This window comes from Aulonocara sp. 'chitande type north' Nkhata Bay, linkage group LG22, assembly GCF_057382095.1.
Source record: "Aulonocara sp. 'chitande type north' Nkhata Bay isolate Kocher_YH1m ecotype deep benthic linkage group LG22, A_spYH_male_GT1.1, whole genome shotgun sequence".
In the NCBI taxonomy this organism is placed as follows: Eukaryota; Metazoa; Chordata; class Actinopteri; order Cichliformes; family Cichlidae; genus Aulonocara; species Aulonocara sp. 'chitande type north' Nkhata Bay.
The window spans coordinates 9,544,099-9,567,182 of record NC_141364.1 but is presented as its reverse complement, the minus strand read 5'-3'; the positions used below and the strand labels follow the sequence as shown (position 1 = coordinate 9,567,182).

At 38.9% G+C, this 23,084-nt stretch overlaps 1 protein-coding gene across 1 annotated transcript; it reads right to left on the bottom strand.

Annotated features, from left to right (window-relative positions):
• Positions 1 to 762: 762 nt before the first annotated feature.
• eif3eb (eukaryotic translation initiation factor 3, subunit E, b) lies at positions 763 to 10,821 on the bottom strand. The gene is made up of 13 exons (XM_086280520.1): positions 10,667 to 10,821; positions 10,077 to 10,194; positions 9,280 to 9,397; positions 9,090 to 9,132; positions 7,881 to 7,985; positions 7,649 to 7,774; positions 5,899 to 6,023; positions 5,450 to 5,576; positions 5,258 to 5,359; positions 2,498 to 2,607; positions 2,110 to 2,212; positions 1,798 to 1,932; positions 763 to 1,106 (listed from the first exon to the last, which is right to left on the bottom strand). The coding sequence occupies exons 1-13, from the start codon at positions 10,754 to 10,756 to the stop codon at positions 1,068 to 1,070; spliced, it is 1,341 nt and encodes a 446-aa protein (XP_086136646.1). The 5' UTR covers positions 10,757 to 10,821; the 3' UTR covers positions 763 to 1,067.
• Between the last annotated feature and the right edge of the window lie 12,263 nt (positions 10,822 to 23,084).

Here is a 23,084-nt window from a genome sequence, read left to right as displayed (position 1 = left end):
CCTTAGAAGGGATCCTCACACAAAGTGACTGAGACACCGAGGGTCAACTGAGAAATGCACTCGAGGTGGTTTCACATTTTTCCTTGAATACCTGCCAGCTGAAACTTGTGTAATTACAGGGTAGAGTCACATTCTGACACTAGACGGTGTTATAAAGGTGATCTTGTGCTGCAGCCGCACTTCCATTTCTTCACACAACATCTAACCTGCACAGTAAGATCCAGATTATCTCTCACCGATAGTAACAAAGCAAAAAGACACAACACACGTTAATTAAATAGAACCAGTCACCCAACCAGTAGGAACCCACGTCCTTACATAGAAGTTTCTAAAGTAAAGTACTGAAGACTGGTTTTACAGGGCATTTACGCACCGCAAATATTTACTGAGGATGTGCTATCTTGAAGTAGTCATTACTGTGTCATTCAATCTTTAGAAAAAGGTGCGGTTCAACAATAACTGCACGAGCAGAAACAAAAACGCCGCATGTTAGGATTAATGGAAACACACGAACTGAAAATGATCCAAGGCTGCACCTGACGCTTAACCTTATGAGAGATTTTCCTCTAACAGCGAGTGTTTGCAAAAGTTACAAGTTTCATTCATTTGTCAGCAAATCATAGAAACTCAAAATTAAAGTCATTGCAGTCTTACAGATGTGCAACTTTTGAAATGTTACCACTGTCTGCAGATCTGCAAGCATCAAACGAAAAGTAAACCAACTGTGCCATCTAGTGGCTGAAAGACGACATAGGACATCAATAAAGGGGGGCAGAAATCTTTAATGTAAACTGTCATGTAGGTTTTTAGATGATTACTTTCAGAGTGCAAGGAAATAAGCTTCATCTTAAAAAACAAATAAAAATAAATCTACTCATAGCAGATTATAAATAGGTTATCATGTAACATCTTGAGTGTCAATAAGCTGCCTCGCTTCATTGCTTTTATTGTTCAATGACAGGCAGTTAAATAAAAACGGTGGATAAACTGACAAATCTGTCAATAAAAAGCTTCAATAACATCCCGAGAGGCTTCCGAATCTTCCTGATGCTCGTTTCAGCTCGTGCTCAGTAGAAGCCGGAGTCCTGAGCAGCCCAGTTCGGTGTCTGAGGAAATGACACACAAAAAAAAAAAAAAACAACACATCAAAAAGAGAACAAACACAAAGGTAACAAGAAATTTGTTCCAAATTAGGAACCATCATAATAAAAAATACCTGCCAGCTATTCTGTCAAACTGACTGACAGCTGGGAAAAAACAGTTCACATTAAAATAATAAAATCTTACAAAAACTACTGAAGTACTGCAAAATTAAAAAAGGAAAAGAAAACCAGGAGCCATAATTATAACGAACTGAGACAAATACAACGAAATATATGCTCCTGTTTTTCCACATTTATCCATCAGAGGGCAGTAGCACGAAGGAAAAGCGTCTGACACATGATTATGCAGGTGAGACACATTTGTATATTTAAATACAAACACAAACGTTTGTATTTTAAATTGTGTTTTAATTCACTTGTCCCACAGACGAGTGATCATGCTTACTGTTATCCTGCACAGATAAAAATCCTGCAGTATTCACTCAGGCTTGAATAAAATACTGAATAGAAATGATGGTTTGCTGCCAGCGTTACAATCAAATGCTGTCATGATGTTTGCAAGAAAATTTAGTTTTCTTAACTTTGTTGGACCAAACAGAAATGCTTCACTGTGCTGTTCATTTTGTCTTCCAGCAACAACAAACACGACCAATGGGTGACATCTTTTAATCCCTGTGCAAAGTCCTCAGATTACCTCGTTCCTGCTGCTGTGTGCCAGCTTTTTCTCAATGTTCATCGCCAACATCTGACTGCGGAAGGACAAGCTCTTGGTCTTCTCGATCACCTGTTGGTACGGCGACACTGCGTTGTTGCCCATCACGACGTGACCCTGAGAAACACTCGCAGGAATTAATATTTCCCCCCTCAAGGACTGATTTTAAAGTACTTCAAAAATAGCGCTCTGACAAGCAAAGAAATACACAGTGTTACTACTCAAATCAGCAGTCATGGCTGTTTACGCTCAGTGATTTGAAGCTCATCTGGATCAGCGAATGCAGAGCCTCACCAGTTTTGAGTCGATCTTGGCATCAAGTCTGGCGTTACGGATGAGGTTGACGATCCACCTCTCCGCCTCCTCAGGCGTCATGTTGAGTTTGTCTGCCAGCATGCTGGGAGGAGAGAGTGAAAGAGGACGAGGCGTTTCATTTCAGTAAATATCCTCTGGTTAAATGCAAAAGTCTGCTTTTGAATATACTTTAAAAAGAACAAGGACACGAGGTTAAAAAAAACAAAGTAAATAAATATGGGAGCACAGAGGTCAAACAAGTTCAGAATATGAATCAACTGGGCACAAAAAGTTTACAGATCTTGTAGGTTTAAAAAAATAAAACTTTTCCTCTAAAAGCAATTATAACTTCAGAAATAAAGACACTGCATAAAAAACCCTGACATACTTGATGCTGATGCACTGATGAATGCGGCAAAAGGTTTCAAAGATGAAGAGTCGGGCATTCTCGATGAAGTCCTCCAGACAAGCGACCAGAAAGAAGTCGTTCACAAGAACCTGACAGGGACAAAAACACCAGAGTGGTGAGCATCCATCAGGGTTTATACATACCAGGAACAAACAGAAGACCGAATGTTCTACAAATGAGCAATTTTTAGTTCCCCTCTGCCAAATACAGGGTTTGCTTTTCAGCAAGGAAATAACTACATTTCTGCCCCGAAAGATTACAACCCTCACCCTGCAGTGCTGAAAAGGTGCGTATATTCAGAGCATAATAATACCACCACATGGCAGCCACACATTATGTGCAGGCAAATATTTTCTGTGATTTAGATCTTCAGCTACTGGTTATTCAAACCTGCATATTAAAATATCTCAGTGAAAACCATCCAAGTAACGATGCAGCACACATTTCTACAGAGGCTTTTTTTGTATAATCACACAGGGCTGTCAGAACTCGCAGCTGAAGTAAGTAATGCTTTTATATTTACAGCAGACAGCAGTGGATGGCACAGCCCTTGGTTTTCCTCACGTTTGTGGGAGTGAGCCTCAAACCAAAATCAGGACCTTGGTAGTGGGCGATACCCACCATCTGTTAAAAATAAATCAAAATACTGGTGCTAGAAGAAAATACGCACCATAGAAAAAAATCCATCCAGCAAAATGCCTTTATGAAACAGTGTCTTACATGTATGTAAATTATGCATTAATGTGCTTAATCAGTTCGTGTGTGTGTTGCTTCTGAAGTGGTTTTTCTTACATATTATATATAAAGTGCTACAAGATGTTAATGCGTGTTTATCATCAGCCTCAGTACCAATAATATACTACTTTCCATGTTTTGGTAAATTTAGTTTTAAAAGGCTACTTCTAACACATCTCAGCTTCATCACTAAGCAGGTATGTGCAGGGCTGTGGTAATCTCTCTACAGTTAAAAACATCCATGCTTTTTAAAGCCCACAGTGTTTTGACAGATCAGTGGAAAACAGCTTTTTTTAAATGACCCCACACACACACCTTTGACATCAAATATTTTGCCAAAGGACAAAAAAGACAATGAGAGGCATCACACCGGTGTTTGTTGTTGAGACTATTTTTATATTGTATATGTTATTATATTAGGTGCATTTGTCACATGTTGAGTTTGAATAGTTTTAGTTGTAAAAGAGATCTTTCTATTAAAAACGAAATAAAAGGGAAATAAAAACACAAAAGGAGCATTACAAAAGTAATTAGCTCAGGTTGTACGTAGCGCACTGAATCAACTCCACACTTTCACAGTAAACTCTGCAGACGCCACATTTACACATTTAAGTCCTGCTTTCTTTCATTTAGTGCCTCAGAGCTGTTTGATCTGCTGGTCTGTCTGCTATCGACTGATGAAGCTGTGGATGGTGCTTGTCCAAGCAATATTTAAGACCGTTTAAAGAACCGCTTAATACAGAAGTTGTGTCCTGTGTTGATCACTACAGACTTATTTGGGAAATTCTGTCAAGCATTTCTTTGACTTGAGGTTATGACAGCAATGCATCAGAGCTGGTAAAGCAGAGTCTTTACTAAAAACTAACCACTCACAACAACACTGGTTAAGATTTATAGAATCTCATTCTTGCAGCTACGTACGGTACACAGTATTTAACTCCATCGTCATGACTAAATTTAACCCACATGGACATTCGGCCCTTTTAACCATCACTGGAGAGCACAAAACAGTTTTTTAAAACCTACCAACATCATTCAAATCCCTAATGATTAGAAATCTGTCACTAAACAGAGTACTACTAGGCTGCGACTGCATTTCTACAAAAATAAAAGCGGCAGCGCAGAGGAAGGATGTTTGAGCGATCTCAAACTTCCAAGAGTTTAGATTTATGAACACACCGATGACAGACAGATGATATTGTGGTTTCATTTCGCAAACAGCTGTTGTGTAATAAATTAAGTCACTCACCACTTCAGCCACACTGAAGCAGCTTGCTAGCTCACTGATTGTTTTCATATTTCATAGAGGACACGAAGCAGGGTCGTGCAGACATCAACTACTTCCTGTCAATCAAGTTCTCAACAAGACTTTAATCCTCAAACTGCACACCGCAAAACAAAAGCAATCATGTTTATACAGTAATTAAGACAAGTTTTTGATCTCCAGAGAAAGAAAAATTAAAAATGTAAATTTATATCCTCTTGAGTGTTACAAACCAACAGAATCCATGACAACAGACTTTCTTAATGAACTATCTTCATTCTTCCATCATTGCGCTCACTCTGCGTATCTGACAGGATAGTTGAAGGCTTTGCCAGCGCTGCATAATTTATACAAGAGGGGTTAAAAGCGAATTGATGAGAGTGCTTCGAGAATGTGCAAAGTGGTCCCCGAGCACAACTGCAAAATAGAAGTCAAGGGTTTTTAAAGAGAAGGCAACCGAGTCCGAAATCTGACAGCTGTTCCGCTTTGAAAATCAAACTGAATAAAAGTAAGAGCCAGCAAATCAGGCCAGACATGGATTTGCTTGGGTTGAATAGCTGCAAAGTTAAATGCCTGGGACTCAGGAGATCACAGCACCAAGGCTGAGGGGGGCTTCATATCACCCCTCAGTCCCAGCTGACAGCCAACTTTTGTGGGGCGATTTAGGCCTGTGCACGATGACAAAAGCACACCGTCAAAGACGAAAAACTGAACGAGGACGCTCAGGATGCTTTTCTTACCGACTCGCACTCCCTCAGCTTCTTCTGTGCGCTGTCGAAGTCGAAGTTCACGTAGAGACACTCCACAAACTCCGTGATTGGGTCCTTGTATGTGTAGGACTCCTTCAGGCGTGAGAGAGAAGCCATCATGTTGATTAAGTCCTCAAGGCACATTTGAAATAATTACTATAATCAACAGTTTCTCGGTCTTACCTGTTGAATGACTTTCACCAAGTCCTTGAGAACTTGCCTGCGCTTTCGTACATCTTTGTTGGTGATGACTGCGGTTGTGAGATATCGCAGGATATGCGGGCACATTGTCTGGATGGCATTCAGGTATCTGAAAAGCACAAAGGCAGCACGGAGCCAGACAAAAGTTATTCTTCACAATTAAATTGGTAGTATCAGCAGTCATTATATTTCAAAAAAGAACCAAGAAAATGCATTCATATAAAGAGAAACTGATAATACAAAAGTAAGGTGGCAGTCAAACTAGTAATATCTTCAATAATGTTCAAAGGTTTAAAAAATGATGTCCAAATGTCCTTGAGGATGGAACATCCAACATAAGCAGATGACCGCATCAGTGGCCTGAGCACAAGCCTGGCATTATATTAGAAAGATGACTGTTCTGTGATATAACTGATTATACAGTGACTCACTGAGGCTGGTAGAGGAAGAGCTCGATTATGTTGTCCCTGCCTTTGGGATGGTTGAAGAACACAAAGAGGGACCAGTGAATGAGCCAGGTCCTCTGCTGGAGTGACTGGAGTGGAGAGCTCACAGACTGAAAGGAAACACAACAAAAAACATGAGAAAATGTGACATCAGGCCGGGGTTTCCCGCAGCATACGGCAAACACAACCACACGCCAGGCATCAGCACAGCTTGGTCTGTATACCAGGGATTATTTTTGCCACTATAAACCTAAAACCAACAACTACACAGGAGTTTAAAAAGAAGAACATGAAAAAACATCCTAGAAGATGCACATATGGTATACATGTGAAAATCCCTGGGGACTTCCTTCTGGAGTTATCACTTTCACAAGATTTTCAGAAAGGTTGACCTTCGACCCCAAACTTGAGATCGGGTCACTGAAATTCGACTCTTCCAAGATTAGTAGATGCACCTACGGTATCAATTTTAAAATCCCACACGGCCTTATTGTCAAGTTATTGCATTCACAAACTTCTCCCATCTGCGTTTTACGGCTGAGAGAGAAAAAGCTGAAAACAGGCAAATGCTCTGACTTCACACGGTTTTATCTGTCCGCCAATACCCATCAAGTAGTGTGCGCTAATGAATGTGGGGAAAAAGCATTCATTGCTGCCTGCAAGCAGCATTAAATGTGACTCAGTAAGTTAGTTTCTATTCATGATGAAAGTGAGAAATCAGGTGTACCGTCCTCCCTTCTAAAGCTGGGCTACAGTAGCTGAAGGCCTGGATTTTACTCTGTTGTGGACACGAAAAGCTGGAGACCTGACGTCTGAGTAGTCATTCCTCTTATACTTCTTTAAAGTTTACTGTCTGTTCCCATGCATGGTTGGTGTACTGTAATATGAACAAGTCACAAAAAACAGGCAGACACGCAGACGTCTGTGTGGACCCTCACGCTCACTGTCAGATGCTGAAATTTATGTCACAGGGACCCAAGCAAACCCAAGGGTAAAACACACTTTAATCATGCTTAACCAGGATTTGGTGCTTTCTTATTTTATATTCACATAAACGTGGAAAACAAACCACCAGGAAACTCTTTCTATGGCCTCTCATGAACAGCATGGTTGGCCAGAGCTTTTAAGCTTTGCTGCCAGTGTGACTCAAGATTCACAAAACTGAGGCCTCGGTCACACTACAGCCCCTTTTCCATTAGTACCTACTTGGATCGACGCACCGCGGTTCATCATAGTTTTCAGGGTTTTAGGTCACAGTACCTGCTACCAAAACCTGCTCAGCTGGGGCTCCAAGTGATCCGAGCAGATACTAAAAATGTAACATTGATGTGCCACTGATTGGCTGGTCAGTTAGTCAATGAATCGTGGGAGCATTGCATTCACAAAAATCGAAACCGCCATTTTTGAAACCCAGCAACGAGTGAAATGCTACAAAAAACAATGGCGTGGTCCCAAGTCTTACGAAAAGCCACAGACCGAGCAGCAGGTATATCGTCGCCTTGACATCCACCTTTGTTGTAGCGTTTTCTATATCGACCACAGGTTGGCAACCTGTCTGTGTGACTGGGGGCTTTAATTCATCACCAGCGTTTGACACAAATGTTTGCCGATCAGAAAAGCATCTTAATGCACTTTAAAAAACAAAACAAAAAAACAAACAAAGTTATGCAACTTTATTTAGCACACCAGAGAAGTGGATGTGCACCTCAAACAATCTCTTTAATTATTTTCTTACATTGTTGTCGATAGTTTCCCTTAGACGAGTGAGATCCTCCATGGCTGCTTCCCAGTTCTGCATCAGGATCTCAGAAGCCAATTTTCCCCACAGGGAGCTCAGTGCGTTCCTGTCTGTTGAGGGGACCTGAGCAGATAGCAACAAGTTATCAAACCACACCAAGTGCTGTTTAAGAAAAATTAAAGGCATCCAACTTCATATTTACTACACAGTGTATAAGTTCACATCTTACCAAGACGCGGAAGAAGTAGAGGTATTCTGCAGCCCCAGAGTAGTTACCGCATTCATACTGGAACTTGGCGTACTTGTAAAGAGTATCCAGATATTCTTGACGAAACTAGGAAGTAAAATATAGGCGATTAAAATGGAAGCTACATTTCACTGAGTTCTTCCATCAGTACCTGTACGATAATAAAACTGTCTTGAAGCATAATCAGTGAACTTGGTAATAAAATCTCCCAAAGTTGATTCTGTTAACCTGCGTTTTCACTCAATTCAAACTAACGTCTTCAGTCTCAGATGATTTCCCACAGCCTTATAAACAATGCTGCTGAATAACGACAGAAACCAGCACCACTGCTCGTTAGCTGAGACCAAAGAAGCCTCTTGGATGAGCGATGAAATCTAAATGAACAAAATCAACTTTTGGGATAAAACTGTCATTTTTAAAAAGGTATAACATCAAGTGAGGATGTGTGTAAGTAGTCAATTAAATGCTTAAATGCTGAGTAATGGTTGAAATTGCCTTTACATACAGGCACAATATTCATAATGTTTAACATTGTCTCATTTATTCTGTTTTCAGACTACTAGAGTTATCATCTGATCTTGTTTTTCTCCTGTTTAACTAGTCGATTATACATCCTCTTGATTCAGGCTAAAATGAAAATTATATTAAGTCTACAGCTGTGCAGTACAGTGAAATCAATGCTGCATGTTTAAAAAAGTGCTACCATCAATTTCCTCTCTAAGAAATCTGACAGGGAGAGGCTGGAAAGCTGACAGCAAGTGGCTGATTAGTGAATGTGGCAGCATCTTTCATCTTTTTTAGTAAAACAAAGCCCTCCCCTCCCTGACAACAAGCCCCCTTTTCTAATGCACACGATGTGGACAATGCTGGCATGCACTGACTAGTCGGTAATAAGAACTGTAATTTATCTGTACATTAGATTAAAAGACTAAAATTAAGGAAAGAAATTAATTAGAAATCAACAAGTATTTACTCTGATTTTTGAATTAGTAATGAGCACACTGGTGCATCATGTTTGATGTTTAAGGATTCACAGATTTGGATAACAGTCCTGCTGGCTCACCGTGACAGCTGGTTGTTATGGAAACTAAAGCACACATCTAGCTCCCAACTTCCAAGATTAAAATGCAGTGCACCTTTTACCAAATATGAAACACATTGTGCATACACAGCTAACATTTAAATACTCACATTGTGCTTTTCTGACAGATAGTCAAACAGCATCCTCCCATCCCTGGTGAAGATTAAAACAAACAGATGAGATGATGTCAAACAGCTAGACGACTTTCACAGATCACATAAATAAAAATCACAAGAGTAATCTGATCAGAGCTGCAGTGAAGAATGAACAAGGCTTCTGAGAGAGATGAATTTTTCTGACCTCGTGGACTGCATCTGTCGAGTGGTCTCCGGGTCTTCAAACATCTTGACGATTGGCTCCGTCTCTGACTGGAGCTGCTTCAGCTGGGCCACTACAGTACTTCTCTTCTCCCTTAAAGCTGAAGCAGAACAATAAAACACATCAAAAACAAATCAGCAGCAGGTAGACAGATTTACTTTGGCTGAAAACAAATAAATGAATGCAGGACACTACAAAACCAAAGCAAAACGTTCCCTTTAAATGTAACTTAAAAATAACTTTAACCACCTAAGTTCATATTATGTTACTAATATTTCATGATCTCTTAACTCTAAACTGTCCAAGTGTGATTCATCAGTAGTTGGACAGTAATTAAAGTTACACTACAAAGGTCTGGCTTCTATGCTAAACTTTGCTTAAACTTAAAGATTAAGGAAACAATACATAAGATAAGATGGTTTTCTCCTAGATCAAAAGGGGCCTTTGGGGTTGACCAAACACATAACAACGGTTGGTTCCCGTATAGTTAAAGTAAAGAGTTTGTGTTACCATAAAGCACATTACTGTAACCCATTTAAATAACTAAAATGCATTTAAGCTTTACTAAATTAAACCTGGCTCAATTATTTAAGTGGAAAATCAAGATCGCTTTGTTTTATTCACAAGAAAACTCTGTATAACTACGGAAAAACCATTGCTAGCTTAAAGAGTCTGTAACCCATCTGTGGTGAGAGGCATTGTGAACAAATCAAATGCGTCTGTGGTACAACATTTCTTACTGTGTTGTAACAAAGCAAAGTGTTGAGTTGTTTTCTTACAGTGTGGGATTTCCTTGTCCGGATACAGATTTTTGTACACATCCATGGCGAAATCCACCATGTTTGTGTCGCTGAGTAGGTCCAGCTTTCCCTGGAGGAGTTCCTTCTCATTGTAGATCTGTTACAACAACACACATATTCACAGGATTGGTTCCCTTTGAAACGCGAATTCAAATAATGAAACACCGGCATAAACGCTCTTTAATAGCGCCAGGATTATCACAGCAGACACGTGAATGGGGTTCCTCCCATTCAATCAGCTGTTATGCTATGTCGCTAAGCTATAAGCTAACACGCGGGGTAACAATCATAAGCCAGTTACCTACTGCATGCCTGTTTTATACATTTTCTAACCACTTATGGTGTCGCCAACTAGCATTAAAACAATAATCTGGTTATAAAGGACTAAAGTGTATACCCAGTTGCAAACTAGCTGTTAGCTGCTAGATGACCGGCTATCTAACGTGACTGTTAGCCAGTTAGCTCGCTAGGTCGCATCGCTGCCGGCCACAATCATATTTCACCCTATAAACCCCGCCAATAAACAACTGCATTTTACTTTTACACATATCACGCAAAAACCTCCATACCTCTTTCACAGACAAGAACTCCAGCAAAGGGAAAACCAAATGCCGGTCCAGAAAATGTGCAATCTTGGTGGTGAGATCGTACTCTGCCATCTTGACTGGCTTCAAAAGCAAACTTTATTAACAAAAGAGCGACAACAAGGCTCTGCTAGAGAAACTCAGAGCCCCGCCCCGACCTTGAGACCGCTAAAGCGACGTCATCACATTTCCGGTGAGCGCTTCATTCATTTTGGCTCCTTAGTCCAGCTATCTATCTATTCATCTATCCTTGCCTGTCTTCATTTGGTTAACCATTAATTAAATAGCCATTAATTAAATTATATAAAAATAATTTAATGTTGACTTTTAAGCCCGCTCTGTGCTCGCAACAAAATATAGTTGAGATTTTCTGCCACTGTGCGCCCCCGGTTGTGACCTGAGGTCCTCGACCAAGGCTCTGGTGGCCATCCCACAGTCTGGGCTGAGAACCAAGCAGGCTTTTCCTGTCAGGACACCCACTCTCTGCAACAACATCCCTGAGGAGATCAACAAGCTCACTATCAACTTTTAAATCCATCTTAAAGACATATTTTTATAACCAGACTTACTATTCTGCTAGTGAGTTTTTAAAATGTCTTAATTTTTATTTGTTTTAAATTTTTGTCTTTGATTTCCACTTTTCTTTCCCTCTGTTTCAGCATTCCCAGCCCTAATGTTGTTTCACTTTTATCTCTTCTTAAATATTTTATGTGTTGTTTGTTGAAGCACTTTGTAACTTTGTTTAGATATTTTTATTTTAATTGGTAAGAAAAAGTCATTAGCAAAGTTGTAAGTGCACATACTGTAAAAATTTGGTAAATGAGAGAAAAAAGGTTAAAAATTAAAAGAAGAAAAAAAACCTCTTTATCCACAGACAAATGGCAACAGGTAAAAAACAAACAACAACAATGAATGGGCTCATTAAAAACAAACAAACAAATGACTAAAATTGGTCTGCTCTTCTTTTTCATTATCTAACTAAGATCAAATTATTCTCATATTTGCCTAATGAATACTCCAAATCAGCCTAAGCAAACCATTGGCAGGTCAAAAGATAATTCCTGTCAGTGATAATTAGATGTTCTGCTTAAGATCATTGGGCACTTGCATTCTTAAATCTGAAACATATTACCTACCTAAATATTGCTGTACACCAAATGCTCCCTAGTGAGATGTAATATGCAGTCAAATATTTAATCAGTAGTCTTCCCAGCGGGTCACAGTTTATTACAAGATAGATATCTGGAGTCCCTGCTGATCCTATCTACTCAGCTCAGTTTTTAGTTTGTATTCTGAGGTTGCATAATGTTTTCTGGAGCAAGAAATATCAAAGAATCCACCTCATATAGCTCTGATAATGTCACCGTGTCTCTGTAAGTAATCCAACCACATGAATGCACGATTGGTTTCCGAGCTCAAGCTGTGTGCTGGTCTGTGTTATTACAGATTCAGATGGTTATCCCCTGTAGCTGTTAGGCAAACTCCAGACAACCTGAAACATGATGCACTAAATGTTTCTGACTTGGCACGAGGTAAAGACACCTTTCAAATAAGTAAAACTACAAGAAAAAAAACATCTTTTTTATTGTTGAATTGTGAGTGACTGTGTTTTTCACATTTTTAGAGAAGCACTGGGCTTAATCTGAAAGGGTGTTCATTTAATGTATTCTGAAACATTTTGGAGTCTTTGTGCTCCGTGTACATGCAGGCAACCAGAATGAGTCTCTGCTGTTTTACTGACCCCCCCGAGGTCAGAAAAGGGGCCGGTTAGGCAGGTAGCAGCTGTCACCACAGCCGGGACTGTGATATCAGAAATGTGGGTCATTGAGTTCATCAGCATCAGTTAATGAGCAGGAAAAAAAAGCACTCCTCAGCCCACCGGGGTTGTTACCAGCTCGAACCAGCTCTCATCAAGTCAATACTCATGGAGGAAGATCCGTTCTCTTCAGGGAGGAAGTATTGGTTGTATCCTGAGTCAGATGTTTTGTAGGAGCAGAGGAGGGTTGATTGCACACCTCTGAGCCTCTGAGGCTGCCAGAAAACCAATGATGAGGGAAAGATGGCTCAGCCCGAAGCCAACGTGAGTTCATTTATCTCAATACAAGAGATCAAGGAGCATAAAAAAGGTCTTAGTAATCAAAAATGTTCAAATCTCACTATTACTACGTCATGATCCCTGGCAACCTATAGAGGATGCATATAAATGGTCGAAAAACTATAGCTGATGACCCAAAATGCACAAATTGAACAAAATAAAACTCAAATCAAATCAGAAATAATGTGAAATTTGGAGGAAAGAGTGTGCTTTTCGGTCTGTCTTTGTTAGCATGTGATGGACTGGCGGCCGGTTGCTGCTTATAAGATAACACGTCTGACACACTGACCAAACAAGAGCAAATTTACTTTAAGTCTTGTTGCCCTCCAGAGCACCGTTTCAAGGAAATGTGTCCTTCGACCCATAAAATAGAGACAAAATGTTGTGCATTATCAGGTTTTCAGGTTTAAACTTCCTCCCACCTGGGCTTGACTACTCACACACTCACAATAACAGTAAAAGCATCTTCACGTTTATGTGCTTAATCATCGCTGTTTAATATTTGGTAGTAAATCAAACAGTAGGCTGGACATGTTTTACTTTCTGGTGCAATAGAAGAAAAATCAGATAATCATAATCGAGTCTTATGTCATCCACCGTAAAGCAGGGACGTCCTTAACAATTTTTATGAAAATTCATAGAGCATTTATTCCAGTATGGCGTCTAAGCCTCAGTGGAGGAGGGTTCTGGGCTTAAACCCAGGCAGGGCTCGCCTGTGTGTCCATGTTTGCTACTGAAACGTATGCTTTACTAATGTTGCCTTGGTCCAGGATTCCTGTGAAAAACAGAGATTAAAATCTTAATTTTAAGAGATTCGCTTCCTGGTAACAAATTTATTGAGGCATTTTATCCTCGACTGAAGTAATGGCAATGGCCTGTATTTGTATAGCGCTTTACTAGTCCATAAGGACCCCAAAGCGCTTTACACAACCAGTCATCCACCCATTCACACACACAGTCACACACTGGTGATGGCAAGCTACATTGTAGCCACAGCCACCCTGGGGCGCACTGAAGTGGTGAAATGATCAACAGACTAAAACGAGCAAACATATTTTTTTATGGTGGAGGCAAACATTCGCAATTTGGCTTTTGGAGCTTCTTGGAGAGACTCACTTTTTTCTGTTATATGCTATCTAAAGCTCATTTTGCTATTCGAGGTAGTGAAACTCTTTCCTTGGTGTGTCTGCACAGATACAGTTAAGAGTTAAATGGAGACAGAAAAAGCTGCATATGTAAAACTTTCAAAAAGTGCTCTCTCATCACTTTGCAGCTCTCTCTATTTTCTCAGAGGCCACAGGTCAGCAAAGACATTTTCATTGGCTTTTCACTACCAAGGCAATGAATTCCCACATGAGATCTGCATGGAAGAGGCTGTGCATGCCTTACTGTCGTACATAAAAAGCCGAGACTGAAGGAAACCACTTTCTTGATGGCAAGCATCCCCCCCCCTTTCTCTCTGTCCATCTTAGAGGCCAAGACATATCCCAGATTTGATCTCAGTGGCTGGCAGCCTTCCATTTCCACTTCTTTTTATGAGAACAAGAGCCAGCTGGCTGTGGTGCACTTCGCAGAAGAAGCCAAGGATTTAATAAAGACATAAGAGACACAAATTAAACTGATTAATGAGAGACAAAAGTAGCTTTCTATAAAAGATGTAATATTGCATGTCATATCCGCCCTTGGATGGCAATTCAAATTCAGTGATGCCCTCCTATGAGATTTACTATGTCCTCTACCAGGTGGCATACTGCACCACTGCTCTAAGGAGCCCATCAGGACCACAAGCATTACAGTCAAAGAATTTCCATGGTCTGATATTAAAGTAGTGGAAATAAAATAGCAAGATGAACAGTCTGTCACGGGGATGCTCGCCTCCCCCTGAACATCAACTTCCAATTCAGTTTCCACACAGTTTCACTGCTAACACAGTCTGCTGGGTGATGTTTACTCGTGCATTGGTAAGAAACAAGCCCAGTGATGGCTTGTGGCTTGTTAGGTGCACTTGCTGTGCTGCAATCACCAGGCAACAGTGGTGAGACACTTCCTCACACTGCCCAGCCCTGTAAATACAAGATTTAAGTGACACTAAAGACAAAATAGAAAGAGCTGCTTGATTATTATTATTTACAATCACACTACTCCCTCATTTTAAGCAATTCTACCAAGAAAAACAAGCTAATATGTGGTTAGGGTCCCTCAGTTTTTCCCCCTGTGCGTTTGTGGCTGGAAGTCGACTATAATAGAAGAAAATGAGCAGTTACCTCTGAAAAGTGGCCTGAATAAACTCCCCCCCAACAACCCGATGCACCACAATCTGTGCAATAAATATGAATATGCCATTCTAAACGAGCAAAAATTCAAGGGGCACATAAGAGCCATCTTAGAACCTCGTGAATCATCTATCGGCTGATGAATCTTATAATTTCGAGTGAGGCAATCTATAGCTACAGCTTTAAATGACGCATTGATTAGCAAAACAGACAGGGTTGGTAACTCTCTACTTACAAAAAAAAAGCAATTTAAATGTAAAAGCTCACTTTAATGCTGGTACAATGTTCCAGACCACCAGCTGGAACATGTGCCTCTCTGGTTACAGGAGTGCACACGCAGGAAAAAGTCCCGCAGACTTCTAACACACTAAAAATAATTTACTATTAGCTTCTCCCCTCTGGAAGGAGTCATAGAGCCCAGCTCAGTGTGCCAAAATGTTCCATATGAACATGTTCCAAACTTATGAAGATTTTAATCAGCCAAGAGACGGTGGGAAGCAATTTTAGTAAAATAACACTGCAACAATTATTGATGTCTGGTGTACTGGAGGTGGATAAAAGTCACTTTTATTGTTCCTTATAAAATAATAACAATGATTACGATACATTTTGAAACGCTTGTATGTTGTGTTACATTTTGAAACGATTAGGCTCGGCTTGGTACGCTTGGCTTCTTATAATCTCTTGGCACAGCAAAACACGTCTCCATTCTTCATACAGAGTGCAGCTGGTAGTTGTTGATATCACACTACATCTGTTGGTCGGAAAATGTTAAGCTGATTTCAAATTCGGAGGTTTGGACAAATATCAATCCACCCCAATTCAAAATACTAAAGTTAAGAAGAAAAATCAGGTCGAATGTGACTCATATTAAATCATATATTTAGTTTTGAAACATAGTGTAAGTGCTGTACATAAAGTCCTTCCAGTGTGGTCTAAGAACTGGTAGGCAATCAACTCATATTAGATGAGAATCTTTTAATTTCTTTCCAAGAAAGGTGCTCTAGTCTCCAAAACAGAAGGTTAGGGTTAAAGTAGCTAGGGTTATACCTCAAAATCTTTTTAAATACAGGCACATAAAAGCAGCTCTGTATATATTGAAGACACTCTCATACAATATTAATTCCAGTATTCTTGGCAGTGTCATGGATACAGCCTGTGCTTTGCTCTCTGTGTGTCTGAGTTCACTTCCAGCTATGTATCTCTATTCATCCTGTCAGTCTGTCCTCTTCAGTGTTTGTTTATAGAAAGCTTTTAAGATCTAGAGTCAAATATCTCATGTCAGCATCTATAGGTGATGCAGTTTATTGTCCTATATGTGTTATATGGATTACATTAAATCCGCATGTTATCGAGTTAAATCTAACATGGATATAAGGCACACAAGGTAAACTCATTCCACAAAAGTAAGACCCATTTTTGCTTTTTTCACCTGTCATGAAGATGCTTTTGTTAGTTGTTGTCAACGCTTGTCATCCCAAACAAAGAGCTGTTGTTTTCTCCTTTTCTTTATTTTTTTCACTGAAGAAGAAAAACATGGTGAAAGTGAATCCTCCTCCAAGAACCTCACAAACTCTGAAAGCTTTGCCTCCAATTGTTTTGGGAAAAAATGTTTAATCTGTTTTAGTTCTTGCAAAATGTCACTCAGACAAAGTAGACAAAGCAGACCAGAGGCCTTGAAAGGGTGCCAGTGATGGGCTGTTCGTTAATTACTTTGATATGTAACTAGAGATGGCACGATACCACTTTTTTATGTCCGATACCGATATCATAAATTTGGATATCTGCCGATACCGATATGAATCCGATATAGTGTTTTTTAATCAACAAAACTGTTTTTTAAATATCTTGCTGCATTTTGTATAAGTTCATACTCAAGTTTAAAACAACAACTACACTAAAGCTATTCTGTTATATCTGTATGCAAAAAAAAATATTTCATAGTTCAGCAATACTGATCAATCTAATAAACTTAAACCTACACCATCCTCCCTATTCTGGTATTTTAAAGAGTACTTAGCATAAATATTAAGCAACCTAACTAATAGGGTTCCAACTCCCAGCAACAACAAAAATAAATAAATAAAAAATAGGGAACCACCCCTCACGCTCCACCTCATGATGCTTAATCGACGTAATCAACCTTAATTTGATGCAGTGTGAAAAAAATGCACAGAAATCAATTATTTTTCAAGAAATATTAAATAGATTCAACATCTTTCTTCAACAAAATTGCAGACTGCACAGATGGTACCTTCCCAAAGGAAAAAGTACTATAGCTTACTAGGGTATATATATTAGACTTAATAGTTACTATATACAGTAATTGACTTCTATTCATTTTACATCAAATTAAAACTTTGGGTGTCAGATAATTATTTATTAAAAGCTAGACATTTTAAATGAGAATAAGAAAGAAAAGTATGTCTTTGTGCCCCCTTTTCCCTGTTAATGCCCTATCGGCCCCCCTGGCTAAACTTTGCTAGATGCGCCCCTGCACAGTTACCAGCCGTCAGCTACGTAGAAAAAGATCCTGGTGTAGAAAGTAATATTAAATACATTCTAACAACAGCTGATCAAGCTTAAACGTGCTGCTGTTGTTCAGCCGCTGGTTTCCTCTTTCTGGTGCAAAGTGGGCCAAAAGCAAACTAGAGACACGGACTCGCCACAGAAAAGCCGATCAGCTGATCGTTAAGCAGTTTCATGATTGAAGTAGCAGCAAGAAGAGGCAATCGCTTGTTAAGCTTAACGCAGGAATGCTTTACAAACATTCAGAGATGGACTTACACACTTGCTTTACTTCTCTCGGGATAACTTTGTCGGAGATGAAATGCCGGGTTCAGCTCCAAATGCTATCCAGACCACCGACAGGTCCCGCATGCCACAGCCGCTCTATCACGTGATGCATACTGCTCCGACGTGCTAACGTTCTGAGGTGAGTTACGGCGTGTTGCAAGTTTTGTGAGGTGCTTTCGTGATATTTAATGGATCGGATTACATTTTTTATTTTTCTCCGATATCCGATCCAGTAATTTAGGTCAGTATCGGACCGATACGTAATATCGGATCGGTCCATCTCTATATGTAACCTCAGTATAGTAATGCTAATTTACTGCATGAAGACATTCGCTGCAGGTCCTGCAGGAATTCTTTCATTACCATTCAGGTTACATGAATATTGTATGTTTAAAAACGTGGGATCAAGGACATTAAACCGTAGATGGCTGGTGCACTCAGCCATAGTGATACATTCTCACCAGCAGAGCAAAAAAGACAGAACGAGCACAACGGGGATCAGAAAGTGGCAAATGTGTGGCAAGAACACACACACACAAAGACAAAGTAAGGCAAACAAAATCTAAAACCATTACTCTGTCTGACTGTGCCCGAATGGGGTGCAGTTATGAATTTATGAAGTTATGAAATGGCAAGATTAGTCTGGAAAGTTTGCCTTTAAGAACAAACACAAATAGGTCACAATTATACAAAGTGTATATTGCATATTTATTTCACATAAGCAGCTCAGTAATGTGTTTACAGTTATGCAGTAAGCTAAATCTTTCACATTAAAATGCTAACATGCACAATTTTTACATGTTAGCAGTGTTGGGGAGTAACAGAATACATGTACCAGTGTTACGTATTTAAAATAAAAAAAATATGAGTAACTGTATTCCGTTACAGTTACAGTTTTAAAAGGTGATAATTAGAATACAGTTACTTTGTTGAAATAATGGATTACATGGTGGTCTTTTCCTGTTTCATATGTTAGGCTATCCCCTCTCTATCCCCTCTTTAATTTTGGTAATTAAAGGCATTGCCGGAAACCCAAACAAACACGAAAGAGGCTCCAATGTAAGCGCCCTGTTAATGTTGGTGGTGTCAGTTACACAATGGACCCGAATCCTGCACAACAGAGCAAGCAGTGCACAGGCAGGAATGCATTTCTTAGTTGGAAATTCCGACACCACTTCAAATTCAAAGAAGAATTGTGCAATGCAAACTCTGTTTGTTGTTGTTTGTTAAAAAAACAACAACAACAAAAAAAAACAACTACATTTTGCGGCTTGTATTCTGTAATCTATAGTGGAATACATTTTAAAAGTAACTTTCTTAACACTGCATGTTAGTTTCAATAGTTTTCCATGTATTTCTCAGGCACTGAAAAATTAACCCAAGTAAATATTAAAAACTGCAGTTTCTTGAGCGGCCACTTGAGACTGACTGCAATGATTTTAAAATTTTTCAAATTTTAATAATATGTATGCATTAAGTGAATGGTAACTACATAAATTGCAAAAAAGTGCAATGAACTACAAAAAAATGAAAATCATTTTTGTTTTGTTTGTTTTTTTACATTATTTCTAGTTAGTGAAATTTAAGAGGTTTATCCCTCAAAACTGTAAATACAAAAAAGTTGCACAAAATAGTTAATACAACAGGAAATGGGTTGCATTGTTGTATTTTGTCATGTTTCTCAGGTCTTTGTCTGAATTTCTACGAACATTATTGCTAAGGATTGTCTTATTGCATTGGAGTCACACTGGGTTAAATATGTACACTTGGGTTTTAAGGGGTATTTATTATTTTCTTCTTTTTTTTGGGGTTGTATGGAAGCCCCAAACGCAATTTCATTGTTCTTGACAATGACAATAAATAAATAAATACCAAATACCAAATGTATTTGGAGTGTCTTCATAGTTTTAGTTTTGAGATACACAAATTGTTATTTACTGCAGGAAAAACAAAAATAAATATTATAATATTATATATTAATGCAAATTTGTAAAAAAAAAAAAAAAAAAGCAGTGCAATTTGAGTTCTAAGCATCCCAGAAACTATAGAGAAGAGCATAAAGTCAAACATGACTTTTAAAAACACCAGTATAGGCTTATAAGGCCCTGAAGGTAAAAAACTACATTTTCCGGGAAAATGACGCCACTTCCGGTTTGGGGCAGGTAATGGCGGACATGCGATAGTTCGCACTGATGTCTGTTCCAACATAGGAAGTTTTACGAACAGCTCATCGGATCAGTAAAGCGTGTTTATGGATTATTATGTTTTTGTTGCTGCAAGTGCTTTTATGCAATTTTTGCAAAGCTATATGTGGAAGGAAACCGTGACCTAGGACAAACTGATGGCATAACATGTAAGTACAACTCCTCTGGTTTCATATGCAAAAAAATTTATTGTGATAGCTTATGTGGTTCCAGTTCTACAGGGATTTAAAAATGGTTACGCAAAACGGAGCGTGCCCGCTCCGACCGGTCTTAAAGGGTTAACTGGACCTCTTGCACTCTTTCTATAACGCTTCACAAACCAATGGGTGGCATGGTTACCATGTCCATCTTTTATTTACAGTTTATTCCTATGCATTGGACTAAACCAAAACAACAAAAGTATTCATTTAAAAAAAGGGGGGCAAAAACAATGGGTGACGTTATGGTGGCTGCTTCCATCTTTTATATACAATCTATGATTCATCATAAAGGTACATTAATGGAATTTAATTTATCCTGAGAGAAGTCTTTGAAGAATTTCATAGCATCACTTAAAAAATGTGAAGCTATTTCAGGCTGAATGAGAGGGCCACGGCTTCAGTGGACTAAGATCAGAACAGTGGTTTTGTCTGTGTTGCTGTGTTAAGTGCAGGATTCATGTTGCATGCATTGCTTTTTCAGGTTTTATAAAGAAAACTGTCCAGAATCAGCAAACAGCTGCTCAGGAAAAAGCAAAGAAGATGACATGTTTTTATTTGCCTCCAACTGAGACATTTCACCCTCACATATTCTAAGCTGAATAAAATGAACTGAGCTCCTTGAGCTGTCTGCACAGCACACGCTCACAGTGTGAAGTGAGACCGGAGGTCAGACATTTTGTCGTCTTCTTAGTAATTTATATGTAATATTGAGAGTTTCTGGCGAGGGAAAGTAAGCGCTCAGTGCTTTGATCCTACCAGCCTGATGACTTTGCCCTCCCACTGTCAGAACACATACATACACAACTGTAGACTACCATGTGTGCTGTCTGATCAAAAAAAAAGCAAGCTGTAAGGTAAGGCTGTGTTTAAGTAGAATAAAAAGAAAAAGAACAAAGCAAATTCAGTGAGAATGGAAAAATGCATTGATCTTGTCTGTGAATGAACTGCACTCACTAAAAGTAGCAGCTTTGCAATATACTGCAGTGTAGAAACAGCGCACCAGCTATAAAAAGATTTGCTTGATAGTAATTACGTTCTTGCAAATACAGTTTAGAAAAGCATTCCCCATTTTTATTCATCGGCCTATTGTGCTGTCAATCGCGCCACAATTTTCTGCAGGATGTGAACATGGCAGGTGTATTGTGGTAGCTTGAGGGCCATTTTGTGTTAGACCCAAGAATGAGAATGGAATTGTTTCTGCTTTATGTCTTTGATAGTAAACACACAGCTCAACTCAGCAGGAAGAATAACAGTGGTACTTTTATTTAGACCACAGCTACATGCTCAGACTACTATTTGGCTTTGATGGCTTTAAAGCAGCATTAATTGATTATTTTCTGCAGATAAAGCTGTGAATACCTTGGCAGAAGCCTGTTCACAAATATACTTACTCTGAGAACATAGCAGCATTAGCATTCATTTATACTCAGTCAGCAGTGTAACTATGTGTCGGTTTGTGCAATGTGCTTATAAAAGCCACGGGTGCAGCTTGCTAACCAAACTTACTGCTGTTAGCTGATAACTTAGCACCCAAAACAATATGTCTAGATGCAGTCGGTTATCTAGAATGCTAACTTTAAGGACACCATTATACCTGCCATACAGTGCAGGTGAACAGCATTGTAGAACAAAGTTGATGTCACCCACTCCCGCAAGTCACCAAGCACCTCGTGATTTTTGTAACCTGGCGCTGCAGCTGGGATGAAGACATGAGTGTATTATCATGTCAGTTTTTACTGCCATGCCAGTATTATATCAGAAGCTCAGAGAATCACAGATTATACAGAGGGAGATGATGCAACAGTTTGTAAAGATAAGATATGTTAAAAAAAAACCTTGACAATTTCTTTGCTTTTAATTTTTTCACTTACAAAGCCTCTAAATTTTTTGGGTGTATTCATTTTAAAGGAGAGAGACAGCATATCAACCAAAAACCCAGAAAGAAAATTCCAAACAGATTACGCAAAGGTTATAGATTGATGAGTGAATAAGTAGTTAAACAATAAATACATTTTATATAATGTAGTTTTTAGCTGGATTTTTCTTTTTAACAGTTTGTCTTTCTTCATTAAAATGAAACTACCGTAAAGTTATCGTTCTTCAAATCAAAACAACAAAACACTGTAATTTGTTATGTAACACATTTTTAATAAATAAACATTAGAGCGCTTGCATTTTTGGACACATTTGTTTGCAAAGATTTCTGATCCAAGTTATTATTTAAAGTCTGGAGAGAACAGATGTGTCTGGATCCAAGCATTTAATGAAGCTTTAGATGAAGGTATCAGTAAATGTGTTCTTCAATGCCTTTGAGCATAAATGCTTACATATCAAATTCCACACCTGCAGTGTGATGCCCAAATCTCAAAGATCTGGGGTCTTCAAAATCATCACTCAAAAACCTTTGTATGAATCCATCAAACCACACAGGGCTTTACACTCATTATTGATATGACGTCAGTATACAGACATAAATTTAAAGCCCCCATGAGTTGTTTTTTCGGCCTGCAATTTTACAAAAGCAAAGATGGTTTTCTGACTCACTTGCAGCATTTACTGGAAAATTGGCCATCCTATTGTCAGTGAAGAGAAAAAAATAACAACCTAAAATTAATCTTTCACTGAGATTTTCTATTTCTCCTTTTGAGCATGACCAGGAGGCTGTAAGACTCAAAATACAGCTTAGCATCCCTAAAATAAAATAGCTACTCTAATCAGCTAATAGCTAATTATGCAGATAAACTTGAAAGAAATCATCATGGAGAGTGTTTAATGAATCCAGAAACTGCTAAAATAAAATATCAAATCTTGGGCCAACATAGTTAACACTTTAGG